A 17,752-nucleotide genomic window follows, 5' to 3' on the forward strand; every position below is an offset into this window, starting at 1 on the left:
TGAAACTATCATCCCCACCACAAACATACCAGAGTCACTCCTCACCCCCACTATCTTCAAGGACCATATCCTTAAAGTGCTCTCAAAAACCAAAAACACTTCTCCCCTGAAACTATCATCCCCACCACAAACATACCAGAGTCACTCCTCACCCCCACTATCTTCAAGGACCATATCCTTAAAGTGCTCTCAAAAACCAAAAACACTTCAATGGGTCCTGAAAACTATCTGGGTTGTCTTATAAACAGTGTCAAGCAGGACTCTGCAGATCTTCTCCTTAAGTAGTTCAGTGTAAGCCTTGACTCAGGTTATGTTCATGATCAATTGCACACTGTAGTGGTGATGCCTTTACCATTGATCCAAGCAACTAGAGTCCCATTAGCCTTGCTGGTCTTGTTTGCAAAGACATGGAACACAACACTGACCTCATTATCCATGACATTAAGAATTTAATCAGACCTGACCCGCAATAATTTGGATTTGTTAAAGGTAGGTAATGCCTCTTCAATCTTGTCAGCTACTTTTGAAAAAGTCACACAAACCATGGACAACAATCGTACTGTTCACTCTGCCTACCTTGACCTAGCAAGAGCATTTGATACCTACCACATGACTGGATTGTATAAACAAGTTAACAGCCTTAAAACATAAACCACTGTGTTGTAAGGTGGACTGCAAATTGCTTCAAGAACAGAATACCTGTCATCTGGTCAGTGATGTTCTCCTTGTTAAGGAAAAAGTGACTGGGCATTCCACAGGAATCAATACAGGGACCTCTCCTTTTTGGCATTCAACACTGACAAAGAGATCTAGCTAAGTTTGCCGATGATTGTAAGTTGGGTGTAGCTGTCAAACAATTCCCTTCAAATGAACTATTATGCATTAAGACAGGTTACACTGAGAAAGGGCCCAAACTAAATACTAAGAAATGCATTACCCTCATCTTCAGAAAATAAACTGATACCTCTCGCTGCATCAATAACATCCCACTCTCCAATGAGTTTGCCATCAGACCAAGGTAGATGGCTCCCTCTGCTTTAATCAACATGTAGCAACCATAGTCAGGAAGTTCTATATATATCACATTTAAAAGGGCATCACTTTCAAAATCAAGAAAGATTGCTCCCTTGTACTCTGTCCTGGTTAGACTAGTTATAGAACTTTATGTCTAGGGAGATTCATGCCAAAAGGTGCCTATCAAAAACTTGAATGACCACAAAAGTTCCTAACAAAAAGGGTCTCAAGCCTCAAATATGTTAATTACTAGGAAAGGCTGGAGTTTTCCTCCCTGTATTCAGTATCATACAGACTCCTGAGAGGAGACCAATGCCTTACTTTCCATTCTCTCATGGATCCCATTCTCCATGACCTCCCTTTTGTCAATCACTATATCCAACAGTAATGCAAGATATTTGAATTGAGATCAGGGAATAATAAAACTAAACGGAGAAAAAGTTCTTCATCAAGTGCCTCCCCTTGCATGTGATTTCCTGTCTGCCTACAAATATAGCTTAGACAACTGAACGGGTACCTAAAAATAGTCCGGGACTTACATGTCTTGTCCTCTTTGAAAATACTGCTAGAGACAGAAGGTGATTAACGGCAAGGCACACAAGACCCTCTATGTAATAGCCTTGTATTTCCTAGGACTCAGGTCTTGAACATCAAATGGCATATCACTACCGGCTTTGAGCGGCACATCATCATGCTGTACTTGTGTGAATGAAGCCAACAAAGATCAGCTCAGAGACTTATATCCTGAGTAAATTTGATTTTGGAATCTCATTTTAATCAGATGAGAAGGTAGGGGAGGACATACTGTAGGCAGCCTCCAAGAATGGCTGCCTACAGAATGGCTCGAAAACCAAATTGCAGAAACACTAAAAGACTAATTTATGTATTTTCATTTTAGTAGTATAGCTTAAACATAATAGGTGTAGTTTGCCCCTTAATAAATGTATCCACATTATGCAAGTCCCATTTCACATTTTTGTTAAATATAAATACAATATAGTGTTTCTTTCTCATCCATATGACAGCAACATTTAGCAAACAAGCTCAGGTTTTATGCAAAAATACTTTCAGAAAGTGAGGGTGCATTGCTTTAAAGAGCTGTTATTACCTCTAACAAACAATTAAGGGAAACAACTGGCAATCGTGTCCTCTGTAAAATGTTTTTCCATTGTTCAATAAAAGTGCAAATATACATAAACACGAAACATTTGCCTTTTAAATTTGTTGGTAGTTTGCTTACTGCTGGAATTCACAGTCTCTGACAAAGTCAGAAACAGACAGACATACAGGTTGCAAATTAGAACCACTCCACTCAAGTACTCAACCACTTCCTTACCTATCTGAAAAAATGCAAATCCCTGCACAACAAACAGCTTATTTTTTTACCCCTGCAAAGTGCTACTTGTGGCTGTACCACATATTACAAACATTTTCACTCATTTTGGAGTCCAATTCCCCTTCCAGAAAGCTAGTCCTAACATTCAGCACCCTTTAAAAGTGTAATGTTATATTTCTCATAAGCCATCCACACAATATCTAACTTAGTTTCTTACACTTTCACATCATACCCCTTTTCATAAAATTCTTTTAATCTGTATATGTGGTGTTTGGTGAAGGCTACACCATTTGCATTGCTGTCCTATGTATCCTTCACTGCATGGCACACCTCAAAGTTGGGAGAGGAGCTCATCAAATGTCTACATCAAAGAATACAAACACTGTGCTCTTGCTGATGCTTCTTCACTGCATGCTCTTTTAAACTGTCAAGTCTTAGCTGGTAAGCCACAACCTCCATTACATTTGTGGTACTCCAAGAAACGGGGAAGGCAGACTCCCTGCAACCTCAAGAACAAAGCTTGAGGGTCTGCAGGGGCAGGGCAGTTTAGGGCTTGGGTAGTAATGTGTGTATACACAGACACAGGTATGCAGGTATAGTATAAATGCATACAGTAAACTTACTGTCAGTCTCAGTAAATTAACCTACCACCTTCTCCTCAGCATTGAGGCAGCAATTTTGGCTTTGCCAAAAGCTATGAAAGTTAAAAATATTGTATCAACACAGAGATGTTCTCCCATCACCATTAGTTTAAAGATGTGAGGACCTTTCTCAGCTCTGCATCACCCCCAATTCTATGCAGGACAGGGGACCATTGTATGGTGGAAGACAAACTGGATGTGAAACCTGGGGGAAATGATCCTTATTTTCTTCTAGAGGTTTAATGTGCTCCCCCAATAACTGATTTTTTTTTTTTTTTTTTTTAAGAAAGAGCAGCATTATAATCACAGACGACACATTACATTTTCAGACTTTTTAACTTTCCGTTGAGCTTTGTTTGAATAACGCCAGGAAATGTCCCTGACTTTCACCCTGTGTTCCAAATTACTGTCTTTTCCTCCCAACTCTTAGTACAATGTGAAATTGTACTTGTGGTACATTTCAAAAGCTGAAGCAAGCTTCACTTTCTTTAAATATAAAACCAGTGCTAGACCAACAGATGGTTCTCTTTCAGACATGCGGTCAGTTACAGATTTGCTGTTCTGAACTGTTTGGAAGTTTCTAGAAGGCCAGTGCTTGCTTGGGCTAAAGGGAAGTCTCTGTGTTCACCAGTGGGAGCGGTTAACACTGAACAGCCTGCCTGTACCTGGAGGAGTGGTTACTACCTAGAAGCTGTAGTTTCATTGGCCATTTTGGGTCAATTCTACACTCCTTGATCTGTCTCTCTTAAAACCCGGCTGCCTCATGGTTTTGGCATCTTTTCAGGCTTGCTAGTTGTTGCTGAAGCACCTACCAAGGGGAGAAAACGCTGAGAGAAGAAAAGGAGCTACTTTTGTGATTTTAAGTATTTTCTTCTGATTTTTTGTTAAGTTTTACTGCTTTGCCACCTACTTTTTGGCATTTTCTGGCTTAAAGTTTATATCTGTAACAGTAACAGTACTTGGAACACATCTAGAGCCTGTTTACTGCATTTCCTATGTTGCACTTAATTTAAAATCGTTTTTTTTCTCTAAAAACTGCATTTTACCTGATTTTGGCCTAGCACTCAAGTGTGGGGTCATTTATTGCACTGTTGTGATTATTTTGCTTCTTGTGTATCTCTGCTACCTTTAAACTACAAGAAAAAGAAAAAAAAACAAAAAAATCTTGCTTTTTTCCCACTTTCTGAAAGTTAAGAAAGTTCAGTTACAGATTTGCTGTTCTGAACTATTTGGAAGTTTCTAGAAGGCCAGTGCTTGCTTGGGCTAAAGAGAAGTCTCTGTGTTCACCAGTGGGAGTGGTTAACACTGAACAGCCTGCCTGTCTCTGGAGGAGTGGTTACTACCTAGAAGCTGTAGTTTTATTGGCCATTTTGGATCAATTCTAAACTCCTTGATCTCTCTCTCTTAAAACCCTACAACTCTCTTTTTGCGCGGTTTTGCGCATTGTGCAGCGCCAGACAGCGCTGCCTAAACAGGTTTAAACTATTCCAGGCTCCACAAAGTCTGTTCTTCACTTTTCCCTTAGAACTGTTCAAACTCTCAAAGTAATCACTCTATTCTCTTTCTAAAGCCCTGCACTTGCTCAGCTCTTATAAGGAAACACAACTAACTAAAGCACTACACCCTCTTTGACTTCTCATAAGTATTAGGCTCCCGATTGGTCCTTCCTGATAAAGTGAAAAATCAGTTCCCTTCCCTAATCTGATCAGTAAAAAAACAGTTCCCTATACTCTTCTGGTATGTCCAAGGGTCAGTTTCAAGGTTACTCTCCAGTCCAGCTGGTGTATCTGGGAATTTTGAGGCAATGTTACAATTGCCTTATGTACACAGACAACCCTCTCCTCCTTCCAACAAACTCTAATACATGTAAGAGATGCAGTTACACAGCCAAACTGGAGGCTGAGCTCTCTCAACCCAAGACTGCCACAGTCAGTCAGGAGGAAAAGGTAACCACCCACATCACAAATCCAGTCTCACACAGACCTATTGCATCTGCATACCCAACACATAAACACACAAAAACATACTCGGAGGCTCTAAATAAAAATCTGCCTAAACAGCAAAGACCTCCTAAGCAGATATCCAAGCAACAGCCACCCCTCAACAATACCCATGAATCACATATCTCACAAAATCAGTGTGCCTCACAGTCACAGCCCTTAAGGCCAAACAACACACTTGTTATAGGGGACTCTATTGTCCGGCACACTGACATCCCGCTCATCAGACTGAACACGGAGAAGGTCACTGTAAGCTGCCTGTCAGGTGCCAGGATCTGCCACATAACACAAGCACTCAGGTCACTCCAAAGCAAGTACAAGTATGACTCCGTCATTGTCCATGCTGGTGTGAATGACCTGAGACATACCTCCCTGGACTACATGAAAAGAGACATAGAGGAGCTCTCTGACCATGTAGCCCAGGCTGGTATGACCCTGACCTTGAGTAGCATCTTGCCCTCACCAAGAATGATGCCACAGTATAAAGACAAAATGATCAGTTTCAACAATTGGCTAAAGTATTGGTGTCATTCAAAGGGGATCCAGTGTCTGTCAGCCTGGGCCACGTTGCTTTGCTAGGGACAGCTTGCACCTGTCACCCTTAGGCTTTCGTATACTGGCTAAGGCTCTTGCCACCCCCATAGTGCCTTTTTTAGGCAAGGCTCAAATGACAAACCCACCTCCATAGACAACCCAAAGATAAAAAAACTAAAGGTAATGCTACTCAATGCCAGAAGTCTAAACCTCAAGATGCATGCACTCGAGGCTCTCCTTGATATGGAGAAAATCGATGTCTGTGCAGTAACAGAAACTTGGTTCAAGGCTACTGAGAGCACCCCAGCACTACCAGGTTATAATTCATACCATGCGTTTCGGCCCCAAAACTCAGACCAAAGCACAAAAGGAGGGGGAGTATCTATATTCATCAAAGATACCTACACCTCCAGGTTAGTGGCACTGCACGAAGCATCGGAAACCATCCATGTGCAGCTAACAGTGGGCAAAACTGCCTTTCAGTTTGTAGCCTGCTACAGAACACCCTCCCTATTACAGGAACCCCACTTGGCATTCCTGAGAACACTGGAGAATATGAAGGTCTCTCCAAGCACTATGTTATTGGGTGACTTCAACTACCCAAACATTGACTGGGAAAACTACTCAAGCCCAAATACTTTCGCCCAATGGTTCCTTGAATTTATAAACTCTAACGCAATGGAACAACTGGTCACCACTCCCACAAGAGGGAACAACATATTGGACCTGGTCATCACCAACATGGGGACTCTATGTTCCACACCAGAGGTAAACCCCTCATTGATAAGATCAGACCATAAACAAATTTCCCTGGACATCCATATCCCGTCCCCACCCCCAGCCAAGGAAATCACTCTAAAGAATTTCTCAAAAGCCAACTTTGCACTTCTCAAGACTGAGATGGAATCCTTCAAAGCCCCTGGGCCAGAGGATAATACAGCCCAATCCACAGAATCCTTTACAAATGCATTATATGAGCACCTGCAGGAATGCATGGATCATGCTATCCCAAATAAAACCAAGACTCAGTCCTCCAAAAACAGGAGACCGGTCTGGTGGACCCCGGCCATAAATAAGCTATACAACAGAAGGAGGTTGCTAATACATGACAGAGCAAAATCCCAAAAAGGGAAGGCATCTCTGATCAGTATTAGCAAGAAACTTCGATCCCTCATAAAATCATCAAAGGCCAGTTTCAAAAGAAAAATTGCCCTAGACACTAAAGATAATCACAAGGCCTTCTTTAGTTATGTCAGGAACATGGGCGGAAACTCCCAGATATGCTCTGAATTGTTCATAACGGTACAAAATATACCGAACTTACAGACATAGCCAACATCCTGGCAGACAGATTCAGCTCAAACCCCCCCCCCTTCCCCCCCAAAGGAGCAAATGCCTATCCCAACTGAATGTAACCTCCCTGACATCACAGATGCACAGGTGAAAGCTGCCCTCTCCAAAGCAAAAAACACAGCATCTATGGGACCGGACGGTGTCCCAGGCTGTGTCTTACACGAGCTCCAAGAAGAACTGAACCCTCACATTAAGTCACTGTTCAAACTAAGCCTTACTACAGGATATGTACCCAAAGAATGGCGTACAGCTACAGTGGTCCCACTCCACAAAGGTGGTGCCACAATGGACCCCGGAAACTATCGCCCCATAAGCCTGACTAGTCTGGTCTGTAAAGCTATGGAGCGTATTATCATGGAACTCATAAACAAAGACATTGGGAGCCTCCAGACACTGGACCCTACCCAATTCGGCTTTGTTAAGGGCAGATCTTGCCTCTTAAACCTAGTTGATTTCTTTGAAACAGTTACCAAAGCCATAGATGAGGGCAAGGTAGTCCACACAGCCTACCTGGACCTCGCAAAAGCCTTCTACACAATACCCCACTCGGGCATCATAAATAGGCTTACCAACTTAAATATCAACCCTTATATCACAAGATGGGTTGCAAACTGGCTCAGAGATAGAACCCATAGAATCGCAGGTGCCATGTCTGAATCCAAACCAGTTACAAGTGGCATCCCACAGGGCTCAGTTCTGGGACCTCTCTTGTTCGGTATATACTTCTCTGAGGTTCAGACTAACACGGGGGGATTATGGCTGACAAAGTTCGCAGATGACTGCAAACTGGGGGCCATAATCGAATCTCCAGCTGACACAAGCATCCTCCAAAAGGGTCTCACAGAGACGGATGCTTGGTGCCAGAGCCACAGCCTCAAGCTAAATGCTAAAAAGTGCATAGTCATCCCCTTTGGGAAAAATAAGGTGCCCACAAATTACCACACAGGTGGTAATCCATTAAGTAAGGAAGAAGTAATTAGAGATTTGGGGACCAACGTAGATAGTAATCTCTCCTTTGATAATCACGTTGCCAAAGTGGTTAGAAAGACCTTCTATATAGCCCACCTTATCACAAAAGGGTTCGCATCTAGATCAAGAGAGGTCATTGTGCCCCTCTACTCGTCACTCATCAGGCTCATAATTGAATATAATGCCCCTTTTGGGATGTACCTTACCTGACACCTGCAGCAACTGGAGAGACCCCAAAAGTACCTCATCAAGAGGATCATGGGCTACAAACAGATGTCCTATGCAGCTCGACTAAAGAAACTCCAGCTCTACTCAGTTGCTTACCGCCTACTCAGAGGCGATCTATGCCTGACGTATAAAGCCATGTCAAACCCAGAATTAATGGACATGCTCCACCTCAAAAAATCCAAGTCCCTTAGAGCTACATGCTCCAGGGACCTAAACCTCAGCACAAAAATAAATAGGACATGCTGGAGGGACAGATCCATTTCCCAGAGGCTCCCCTCACTCTGGAATAGAATCCCAATTCATGTTAGACATAGCCCCTCGCTGACCCTCTTCAAGCGAAATCTGGACGCGTGGATGGGAAATCGCAAACTCACCCCTGGGATCTCTTCTGTGTCCCTGCTAGACAGAGGCACAGTAAACTAATCTTAAAAGGGTACCTTCTGTGACCTACTTTACAGAGGCACAGTAGGCTAATCAAATAGGGAGGCGGAAGCCAAATACACTCTGGCTAGGCTTATAAATGCCCTAGGGCAGATAGCCTAGTATCTACCTATGAACCTATAATACTTAAATGCTATCAATCGGATCACAGACTACATGCCATGGCAGGGCTAGCCACTTGACGGTGTAAAATATGGCTCCAGGTGATTCGGTCATGTTGACTAATGTTGCCAAAAATGGGCATGTGTAGTTACCGGTGATAAGTGGGTTGAGGACCCGGCCTACTCTCACCCACGCCAGGGACTCTTGCTAACGGTGGTAGGGGTATATGTGCCCCTATTGGCCAGTGTGTGCCTGCCATAAAGCACAGTGGCCCTGGGCCAATAAGCTACTGGCTGACCGATGTCTAGTTGCCCAGCCTGGGTTACCTAGGATAGCTCTGTTGAGCGAAAGCTGGATGTAAAACCAACCAACCTGCCAAACATGAACTGCAAATTGCTATGCTTAATGTAGGTTCACTGACAGGACGCAGCTTGGAAGTGGATGACATGGATGATATGGAGGAGGGTGGACATCCTATGTATCCAAGAGACAAGAGGGAAGGGCAGTGCAGCCAAGCAACTTGGCTTGGGATCCAGACTCTATTACTCAGGTGGGGGACAGGCTAGAAATGGTGTAGGAATTGTGGTGAGAGGGAGACTTCAGAAGGCAGTGAGGGATATCGTCAGAATTAATGACAGACTCATGGCAATCCAGCTCCAGTGTAATGACTCATGGCAATTCGGCTCCAGTGTAATGATAGGGCAGTATTCATAATCTCAGCATATGCTCCACAGCAGGGTTGTGACAGTGAGGAAAATAATGCATTCAGACAGCAGTTGCAGGACCTACTAGATAATGCAGGACAACATGAATTGGTGTTGATAATGGGTGACTTGAATGCACATATCGGGACAGACAGAACAAGATATGAGGACTGCCTGGATCCACATGGGTGGGGTAACAGGAATAAAGAAGGAGAAGCTATTCTAGACTTCTGTCTGGCAAATGGCTTGATAGTAGTCAACACATGGTTCAGAAAGACAGACAGTCACAAGATCACATACAAGAGTAGCCAACATGAAACTCAGGTAGACTTCCTCCTAGTAAGGAAAAAGGCACTGGGGTAGAATCCATGATTGCAAAGTCATCCCCGGTGAAACAGTTGGCTCACAGCATAAACCATTAGTTGCCACAATCAGCTTCAAGCAGTGGTCAGGTAAGGCTCTATGGTCAACAGAGGCCATGCTGAAGACCTGGAAGTTGACTGGAGAGAAAGTACAGCAGTTCAAGGAATTACTCAGGGCTCTAGCACCCCAAGAAGAGGAGGAAATAGGTGGAGTTGAAGAGGAGTGGCAGCATGTGTTAGGACTACAGAAAAGATATGTGGCCAAGCCAGGTATGGAAATAAGGTACATAAGAAAAGCTGGTGGTGGAATGCAGAAGTCCAATAAGTCATCAAAAGAAAGAAAGACTGCAGAAAGAAGTGGTAGACAGAAAAGACTGACCAGGCTAGGAAGGACTACTGGTTGGCTAACAAAGAAGCTAAGAAAGAAGTTGCAATAGCAAAGAATAGGGCATTGGAGGCACTCTACAGGAAAGTGACTCAGTAAGAGACACAAAGAAACTATATCAGGTTGCAAGGTAAAGACAGAAAGGTAAAGAAGATAGTCAGACACCCTTCATAAGGGATGCCAGCAACAACCTGCTTACCAGCCCACAGGACATCAAAGGCAGATGGAAGGAGTATTTCCAGCAGCTTCTGAATGAAGAAAACCCCACAGAAGCTGTACTGCCCCAGAAACAGTCTACAATTAGAGAAGAAGAGGAGCCCACCGTAGAAGTAAGAACAGCACTAAGGAAGATGAAGTCAGGGAAAGCAGCAGGCTCAGATGAAGTGACAGCAGATATGATAAAAGATGCTGGGTGAGATAGGGGAGAAATGGCTCCCGAGGGTACTAATAGCAGTGTGGAGAGAAAGACATAACCCAGATGACTGGAAAATAAGCATACTTGTGCCAGTGTACAAGAACAAAGGGGACATCCACAACTGTGGGCAGTACAGAGGGATCAAACTCCTACCACAATGCATGAAAGTTCTGGCGAGAGTGATTGATAAATGGAGAAGCACAGTAGTAGAATGTAAGATGGTAGATGAACAGTTCGGATTCAGATCAGGATGCAGCACATTTGACCCACTGTTTGCACTGAGGCAGATACTTGAGAAGAATCTAGAAATGAGGACAGAGTCCAACTGGGCATTCCTAGACTTGGAGAAAGCATATGACAAGGTCCCATGGAAAGTTAATCTGGGCAGTACTGCGGTGGTTTGAAGTCCCGGAAACATTGGTAGAATTACTGCAGGTTATGTACAAGGACCCAGTGACTCAAGTACGAACAGTGCTCGGCCTCACAGAGGGGTTCCCAGTGGGAGTGAGTGTACATTAGGGTTCAGCCCTGAGCTCACTGCTGTTCATACTGGTGATGGACTACATTTGCAAACAGGTTGGCGGTGACAGATCAAAAAAGCTGCTGTATGCAGATGATGTAGCAGTACAGGCAGACTCTGAGCTAGAACTTCAGCAAAGGATAGGAGAATGGAATGCAAATCTGAAGGCACATGGGATGAAACTAAGCACAGATAAGATGGTGGTAATGGCAGCAAATTGGGGAAATCAGAAGAAGCTGAAAATAGAGATAGAAGGGAAGATAGTGGAACAGGTAAACAGCTTCAAGTACCTTGGAGGGCTGGTTGAGAAGGGTAGTCTGAATGAAGCGGTCAAAGCTAGAATCAGAGGCGCTGCAGCCAACTGGCATAGAGTATCAGGTGTAGTCTATGACAGATGAATGCCAAAGAAGCTGAAAATCAAGCTGTACAAGACAGTGGTGCGACCAGTACTACCGTATGGTACAGAAATCTGAGTAGTAAAGGCAGAACAGTTGAAGAATCTAGAGGTGATGGAAATTAAGTGCCTGAGAAAGGTGGTAGGATGCACACTGTGGGACAGACGAAGAAATGAGGACATATAGAAGCCAAAGCAGTTCCAATTGCAGAAAAGATCAAAGAGAACAGATTACGTTGGTTTGGGTACATGTGTAGAAAAGCAGAAGACATCTGGTGAGGACGATTTGGGACAGATAGGAAGAAGGTAAGAGGAAGCAAGGACGCCCATCAAAGAGGTAGATGGATTGTGTGAAAGAAGATCTGCGACAATCAGGCATGAGTGTTGAAGAAGGCAAGAGTGTGGCACTGAATCGAGAGAGATGGCAACAGTTAACACGATACCCCGACCCCATGTAGAAAAAATGGGAAAAGGGGGGCTGATGATGATCAAAGGTTCAACCTGTACAGATCGAAATAAAGATATTTTCATAAATTTGCAATAAGTAAGTACTCAGGATATTTCCAAAAATAACAAGGGCCAGTAAGGGGGGGGTTCACAAATCAGGGACAGATTTTAAATATTGCTCTTAAAATGGTTTTGCATTAGCATTCATTTTCTAAAGGCTTCAGGAGAGCTGTGCTGGTAGCACATGCACTGAAAAGAGGCTTTTAAAGCTCAAACCTCATGGAAAAAGTACCTATGATTGCACTTAATCATCCAGTGCTTTGCATAGTTGTAGCTTATTTTACTGAGTTTTACCATTTTTATAGTTTGTGTAAAGTTGCTTATATTGTATTTACAACTTGCCTGGCTTAAGTGTTAGACAGCACCTCCATTTTTGTTAGTGTTGCTGCGCTTTTCCAATTTTACAGTAAACTCTCAGTTAACCGGCACCCATGGGGATTGGTAGATGCCAGACAACTGTAGTTTCTGGTTGCTTGAGAGTTACTATTAAAAATAGTCCTGACTAATACTGTACCCTATACTATTTGTTTGATTTGACTTGTTCTCAGGTTGGGAAGAGAGGAAAATGTATTCCTATCTTCCTTTTTATAACTCTAAAACTCTAAAAACGTACAGTATGTTTCTGCGGGGAGGTAAACAGAAAGTACAACACAGGAAAATTGTACTGTATTTCTTCGATATTTTTTTGCTGGTTGCTTGAGTTCCGGTTAACTGTGAGTTTACTGTACATTATTTTGCTGTATGTTTGTTTTGTGGTCAGGGTGTTAGCTTGCCGAGGGCAGCAGTGGTTATTTTGTGGCAAACGAGAATGAGGTGCTGCTGTTTCTTAAGGTTGAACATTATTGACTGGAGTTTTAGTGTCTTTTTTATTGGTTCTTTCAATATTTCCCTAGTTTAACTGTGCTGAGCAGTGCTCTGCACAATGCTGTATGAAACAGACACAGACAATTTCAGTTTCATATTCTCTTTTAGTAACCACAGCCTAATTCCGCATTCATACAAATCACAGAGTAAAGCAGAAGCACAAAGCTGTACTTCTAAGCTGACCTCATTGCCAATCTAAACCAAAATATTTACTGCATGCTGTTTTTTTTTTGTTCGAACCAATTTTTATCTACATTTATAATTTTACCTTGAATCAATACATTAAACTTTGTGCCAAAACACTTAGTTTCTCTTATTTTCACCTATCATCAGCTAAACTATCCTCGGAGCCAATCTACTACACTATTTACTGCATACTGTTATTCCAGTACCCAAACCTAATTTAATCTAAGTTTGTATCGGCCTTATACCTCTTGCACCCTTAGTTTTAAGTGGAAGGGGAGCCAGATAGCCTTCCCTTCGTTGCCAGTCTCATAAAACTTGGTATACTGAGGCAATGTACAAATTGCCTGATACTCACAGAAAATGCTGTTACTTGACTTGTCACTCGTCACTGTACTTGTGATTGATGTAAGTACCTAACCAAATTTTGAGGCTTCACTATGACAATATAACAAATCCTGAGAGCTCCACTCACCTACACCACACTCCACATATCTGTAATAAATTACTGCACGCTAAGGCATTTAATGATTGGAGACTCAGTAGTTAGGCACTATGATTCCACAGTCATAAAACTGGACAAAAGCAGGGTGATAAGGGTGGCTCTACCACTGACCCAGGGAATTAGAGACCTATCAGTATTATTTGCAAAGCCATGGAATGTATCACAGTTTATCTACTTTATGATATCAAAAATCTTACCAGACTTGACCCTGGCAGTTTGGCTCCATCAAGGATGTAGTGAATTTCTTTGAGATGGTCACTCAGGCCACTGACTGTGGGAAAGCTATCCAAATAGCATACACTTCCCTAGCCAAAACACTTGATACTATACCACATACAAATATAATGAAGCTGAAGGAGCTACAATTTAACCTGTACATGGCTAGGTGGATAACCAAATGGCTTAGGGACAGGACTTTCACAGTAAGAGTAGTATGTGTGCCCTCAGAGAGCATGACTGTGACTAGTGAAATACCTTAGGGATCTGTGCTGGGACCTCTACTATTCTATATCCACCTCTCAGATCTCCATATATCAAACAAGGATCTCTTGTTAACAGAGTTTCTAGCACATTCTAAGCAGATAATTATCACAAAGTCCCCTCTAACATACAGGCACTCCAATAGGTGATCTACAAAAACAAAAAAGTGGGCTCAAACAATGCTAAAAAGTGCAATATTATCACATTCAGCAAGCAATACCTAGCTCCAGCTTACAGTACAGCAAACATGCCATTTCAAAATGAGAAAGTGAGAAACTTGGGTTCTTGGGTGGATAGCTCCTTCTCACTTGACTATCATGTTCTAACAGTGGTTAGGAAATCTTTTTACCTTACACCTATCATAGCAAAAGTATTTCTTCTAGATCTTTGGAAATCCTCACCTCCTTGTACTCCACACTGATTTAGACCCATAATAAAGTACAGCGCCCCTTTGGGACATAACTTACCAAACATATCAAGCAGTTAGAAAGACCCCAGATGTTTTTAACAAAAACGATCAAAGGCTTAGAAGAGCTGAGCTACCGAGAGAGAGATACTGGAGGCAATATCTCTATATTCATCATACAGACTCTCCTTAGAGAAGATCCGTGCTTTGCTTACAGGGCTACAAGAGATTCAGTAATCCAAGAACTCTCAAACCTCAAAAAAACAAACAGTCCTGCTATCACTAAAGACAAATATCTAAGCCTACTCCAGCAAATAAATAAGACAAGCTGGAGAGATATATTTGTCACCCACTGCCTATCTCTTCTCCTAATCAAACTTCCTTTCCGTGGCTGTGTGACATACCATTTGTCTTTAAAAAGGAGCTGGACAGCTGACCGGGTACCTATTCATAAATTCATCCCTGGTATGACTGGCCTACCCCTCTTTGAAAAGGGAGATAAAACCTAGGGGTGGGTACTGGCAAAGCTGAAATGACCGCACAGCTCAGTTGCCTTGTAACTCCTAAGATCGTTAAATGAAGTCTGAAACTCAAACACGTCATTATTTAGTAACTTCAATCTGCAATGATTTGCCAGAAAACCACAAATATTATGAAGGGCAGACCAAAATATAAGGCAAAAATCAGGGCATTCTATAAAAATCTGAACACTTGAGAGATACAGAGTGCAGTAATGCTTAAATGGCTTTAGGATTTTTGATCAAAATAGTAAAACCACAGTGCTTAATCACACCTTCCACATTGTAAAACCACAGCGCTCAACCTTCTTCCTCACGAAAGAAGGAACAAAGATCTGTTGTTGGTACTCTGCCAACAATGGAAGGGAACAGAAACGATGCAGGAATGAAGTTACTGTACTTTTAGAACTTGAAAACAATTCCTGCACTTCTTGTTTGATGTATTTTACTTCTTTATTTTAGTAATTTGTCCAAAATGTATTTATTTATTCTTATACCCACTTTACTCCAGCTTAGGGTCGCAGAGGGACCCACCTTGGCACTCATGGGATCCAAGGAAGAGAAAATTAAAATATTAAATCAGCAACATAACACCAATTTGGGAAACTGCAGTCTACAGACTTACTTTACGTCAGAAAACGTACATTAATTCACATTATTTTATTGTATCAGTGTCTCATATTTTAAGTGTCCCTGATTCGTTGGGGCTATGAAAGCACGGACAGTTGAGAGGTAGGAGTGAAGGAGGCACCGGATGGGTTCTAAAGCATATAAATGCCACGGGCGATCTGATGCTCTGACACTTCGCTTATCCTCAGAAAGTATAAAAAAAATAATTAAAAATCACACACAAACGAAGCCACGGGGGAGAATCACTGTATCATTTTATTAACTATGATTTCATATATGAGACCCCAGCAGTTAACGACAAAAGATACATGTATGCGTATACATCAGTGACAGCTTTGTTAGCCAGAACAGTAATTCTGTGAAGAGCAATGATAAATCTAAAGGCAAAAAAAAACATCATGACCCTATTGCTTAAATCACAACAGCTGAAAAGTCTAAATCAAAAATATTATCAAAAACATCTGAAACACTGAGTGATAATGAGACCGAGTACTTTAAAATAATAAAAAAACGGGGCCACAAAGAAAACCCTGTTGCTCCATGACACAACCGCCGGAAATAGTGCAGGTTTTTCCGAAGGCTTTTGACAGAAGGGACACAAGTTCAAATCTCCTATTTCTGTCTTTACTTACCTCACCCCAGCGTGCCTGCGTACCAGACCCGGTATGTAGCACGGCTTGTTTCTCTGAAAGAATACCCCAGCCGAGGCGTAAGAAGCTAGAACTAATACCGGCAAGAAGACAGTCTTAACGTTCCTGGCCATCATAGTTAGGACTACGACCATGTGCAGAATCGGACTTAAATATATAAAAAGCAGCAGGATGAGGAATATATATCACATGCCTCTTTCCCTGGAAAAGTTGTCATGTGATGTCACATCAGCTGGTAAAGGGGAGGGAGTCAAAGTCAAATTTTTACTGTATGATGAAGGGAGGAGGACTCTGATAAAGTGGTATGTTCCTGCATGTCTGTTTCCCCTGAGATTACTACATGCACATGTTTAGGCAGGGTGGTATCTCAAGAGCCATACTTCTCGACCGTCCCTGGTTTTGCTTTATACTTTTTGCCCTGTCCTCATAACCTTTTTGATTTCAACCCTATTGGCAGCACAGAACAGGTTTGTTTTTCAAACCATGTTCAACATATCGGATAAATGCTTACATTTACAGAAGTAGGCTGCTGTGGCTTCCTATTATATTGAAAAGGATATGTATACAAAGGTACATGCTATGAAACAGAAAAATCTAAGTCGGGCAGGGTTGAAGCATTCTTCATTTATGGGATGCATGCAACCAGTGACAAGTTGTCATTCCAAGTGTATGTGTATGTGTGTATGAGTGTATGTTTGGGGAGAGTGATGTAAAGATTAAGACAGCAGGGCAATGACCATTTTATAAGCACAATAATACTTTACACAATGGGTGTTGCAACCAACTACAGATCTCTTCAGGACTAAGAGGTCTTTACACCAATGGCATTGTGTCATTGTTACTTTGGCTAGTTTGTCCACTGACACTTCACACATTGCAGATTCTTGTTACTCGCCTATCTGTAAAACTCAGAAATATTGTACTTACACATTCCAAAAACTATGCCACATCACTTAGTTTGAAGTGAAGTGCACTTCTGCCTGGCACCCCCAAACACACCAAACCACAGAATTTCACATTGCAAAGAATCACATAAGCAATGTAAGAAGAGCCTACTGCAATAGATTGGTTACGTTTCTTTGCCTTAAATGTCTGCTAGCCTAACAAGTCGTGCAGTATGAACTACACATCCACAACATTCTCAATCATCTTCAGACAAATACACACACTGAGCAAGTTGTACTTGGAGAAGTAATTGCAGAACTTCTGGTTAAGTTGCTACTTTCCCCTCTATATTCTACTCTGCAGGCAAATAAACTGACAACATAATAAATGCAGTAGGAAATTCATTAGAAAGAGGGTCGGAGGAATTAGTCAAACAGATTGATTTGGCTTAAACTTGTTGAAGAAACCTGACTGACAATTGCCTGATAAAACAATTGCCTGCCTCTTTGCAAACAGAACTTAGTAGAGGACTGTAGACCCTGTACTTTTGCTACTTATGTTCAGTCCAAGGCTACACTATAAATACATAGTGTTGGGGAAGTGTGTGACATCTAGTACTGATGGTGTGACATATTTTCTGCTCAGCCATAGAGCAATCAGTCACAATGGACAGATGGCTAATTGGCAAAAACTTCAACCTCCATAGCCAGCTGCTGACCATAGACA

The 17,752-nt window shown here is 42.2% G+C and overlaps 1 protein-coding gene across 1 annotated transcript in view; it reads right to left on the bottom strand.

The window, feature by feature from the left end:
* The window catches only part of CTSZ (cathepsin Z), a 245,291-nt gene extending 228,926 nt beyond the window's left edge, over nucleotides 1-16,365 (bottom strand). Inside the window, exon 1 of the mRNA XM_044089976.1 lies at nucleotides 16,124-16,365. Coding sequence (XP_043945911.1) covers nucleotides 16,124-16,275 — 152 coding nt within the window. The 5' untranslated portion in view covers nucleotides 16,276-16,365. The remainder of the gene's footprint in view (nucleotides 1-16,123) is intronic.
* Nucleotides 16,366-17,752: the final 1,387 nt, after the last annotated feature.

Source organism: Protopterus annectens, chromosome 12.part0 (assembly GCF_019279795.1).
Source record: "Protopterus annectens isolate FY-2018-M chromosome 12.part0, PAN1.0, whole genome shotgun sequence".
Lineage (NCBI taxonomy): Eukaryota > Metazoa > Chordata > Ceratodontiformes > Protopteridae > Protopterus > Protopterus annectens.